Source organism: Bison bison, unplaced genomic scaffold (genome assembly GCF_000754665.1).
Source record: "Bison bison bison isolate TAMUID 2011002044 unplaced genomic scaffold, Bison_UMD1.0 scf7180017864371, whole genome shotgun sequence".
In the NCBI taxonomy this organism is placed as follows: Eukaryota; Metazoa; Chordata; class Mammalia; order Artiodactyla; family Bovidae; genus Bison; species Bison bison.
In genome coordinates, this window is record NW_011494943.1 from 7,412,004 (window position 1) to 7,413,758 (window position 1,755).

The 1,755-nt window shown below is 66.6% G+C and overlaps 1 protein-coding gene across 1 annotated transcript in view; it reads left to right on the forward strand.

The window, feature by feature from the left end:
- Positions 1-1,749, forward strand: part of LOC105000550 (unconventional myosin-XVB-like) — a 25,118-nt gene extending 23,369 nt beyond the window's left edge. The window contains 7 exon segments of the mRNA XM_010856502.1: positions 97-172; positions 308-426; positions 560-678; positions 763-822; positions 824-902; positions 1,108-1,219; positions 1,328-1,749. Of these exon segments, the coding sequence (XP_010854804.1) occupies positions 97-172; positions 308-426; positions 560-678; positions 763-822; positions 824-902; positions 1,108-1,219; positions 1,328-1,524 (762 nt within the window). The 3' untranslated portion in view covers positions 1,525-1,749.
- The last annotated feature ends 6 nt before the right edge of the window (positions 1,750-1,755 follow it).

Consider the following 1,755-nt stretch of genomic DNA (forward strand, 5'->3'; position numbering starts at 1 on the left):
CCCATGGGGCCCTGCAGCTTTTCCTCTGTGCGTGGCTGCATCTGGGGCGCGCTGAGCCCTCGGGACCAGGTGGTGACTACATGGCTTTGCCCCCAGATCCTGAGGGACACCTTTGCCGAGTCCTGCATCCGCATCTCCCAGGACGAGAGGCGCAAGATGAAAGACCTGCTGGGTAGGGTCCAGGGACCACGGGAGGCTCAGGGAGCTGGAGTGATGCGGGTTGCGCCTGTCCAGAGGGAGGCAGTAAACTCTGGGCTCCCCGCTGTGAAGGAGCCTGGGGACAGGCTGGGGCTCTTCCCACCCGCAGGAGACCTGGAGGTGGGCCTGGACTCACTGGACACGGCTGAGGACGGCGTCAAGAAGCGCATCGTGGTGGCCGCCAGGAACAACTGGGCCAATTACTTCTCCCGCATCTTCCCTGTCTCGGTCAGTGAGGCTGGGTTGGCAGCGGCTGGGTGCCACCTGGATCCCTCGGCAGCAGGATGAGAGCTGGGGCGGGCTGGGTGGACAGTGGCCTGGAGCCGGGAGCTGGGCTGTGACCCACCCGCCTTCCGAGCAGGGCGAGAGCGGCAGCGATGTGCAGCTGCTGGCTGTGTCCCACCGGGGGCTGAGACTGCTCAAGATGACCCAGGGCCCCAGCCTGCACCCCGACCAGCTGAAGACTCTCTGCTCGTACAGGTGAGCGGAGGCCAGGGCTGGGGCAGAGGGCGGGGATGGGCTGGTGAGACGGCCCCCCGGCTCATGCTCTCACCCTGGGCGCAGCTTTGCTGAGGTGCTGGGCGTGGAGTGCCCGGCCAGCTCCACCCTGGAGCTGTCGCTGAAGAGAACAGCTGGTGCTGCACACGGCTCGGGCGGGAGCCATCAAGGCCATGGTCGAGCTCTTCCTGAGCGAGCTCAAGAAGGCAAGTGTGGGCTGGCAGGGGGCCTCCACCGCTGCTGCCTGCTGCCCAGTCCACCTTGGCTGGTCTCGGGGCTGTCAGCCACGCTCCTTCGAGCTGCCTGGAGTTGGGGACGCTGGGTGGAGAGTGAGGCCAGCAGGGGAGCAGGGGGGACAGGGAGGAAGGGGTCACAAGCAGGCTGGCCCCTCACCTGCCTGCCCACCTGCAGGACTCTGGCTATGTCATTGCCCTGCGAAGCTACATCACCGATGACCACAGCCTCCTCAGCTTCCAACGCGGGGACCTCATCAAGCTGCTGCCGGTGGCCACCCTGGAGCCAGGTATCTGTGGACCAAGCAGGGTGGCGGGCAGATGAGGCGGCGCCTCCAGTGGGCACGGGGCGGGGGGGGACGGCGCGTGGGTGAGGATCCGTCCTTGGACGTCTCTAGGCTGGCAGTTCGGCTCCACGGGCGGCCGCTCCGGACTCTTCCCTGCTGACATCGTGCAGCCGGCAGCTGCTCCAGACTCATTCTTCTCGACGGAGCAGAGGAGCAGCCAGGGGCACAAGGGTCAGCTGCAGCGCAGAGAGTGGGATAGGGCATCGGAGGTGAGGAAGACGGGAGAAGCCGAGGCAAGGCCTCACTAGGAGCCTAGGAAAGGGCTCCGTGGCCCCCAGGCGGCGGAGGACCCCCCCCCCGCCTGGTGGGCAGCGCTTGGCCTGGTGCCGCCCCTCCACCTGCTCCCAGTTTCTTGCCCTGTCTCTCCCCAGCAAGACTGTGAGCTCCCCGTGGGCAGGGGTGAGGCTGTCTGCCTCTCGTGTGGCCCTCGTGGTACCTAGTATGGTGGCGCCTGAAAAATGCTCAATAAATGGCTCTTG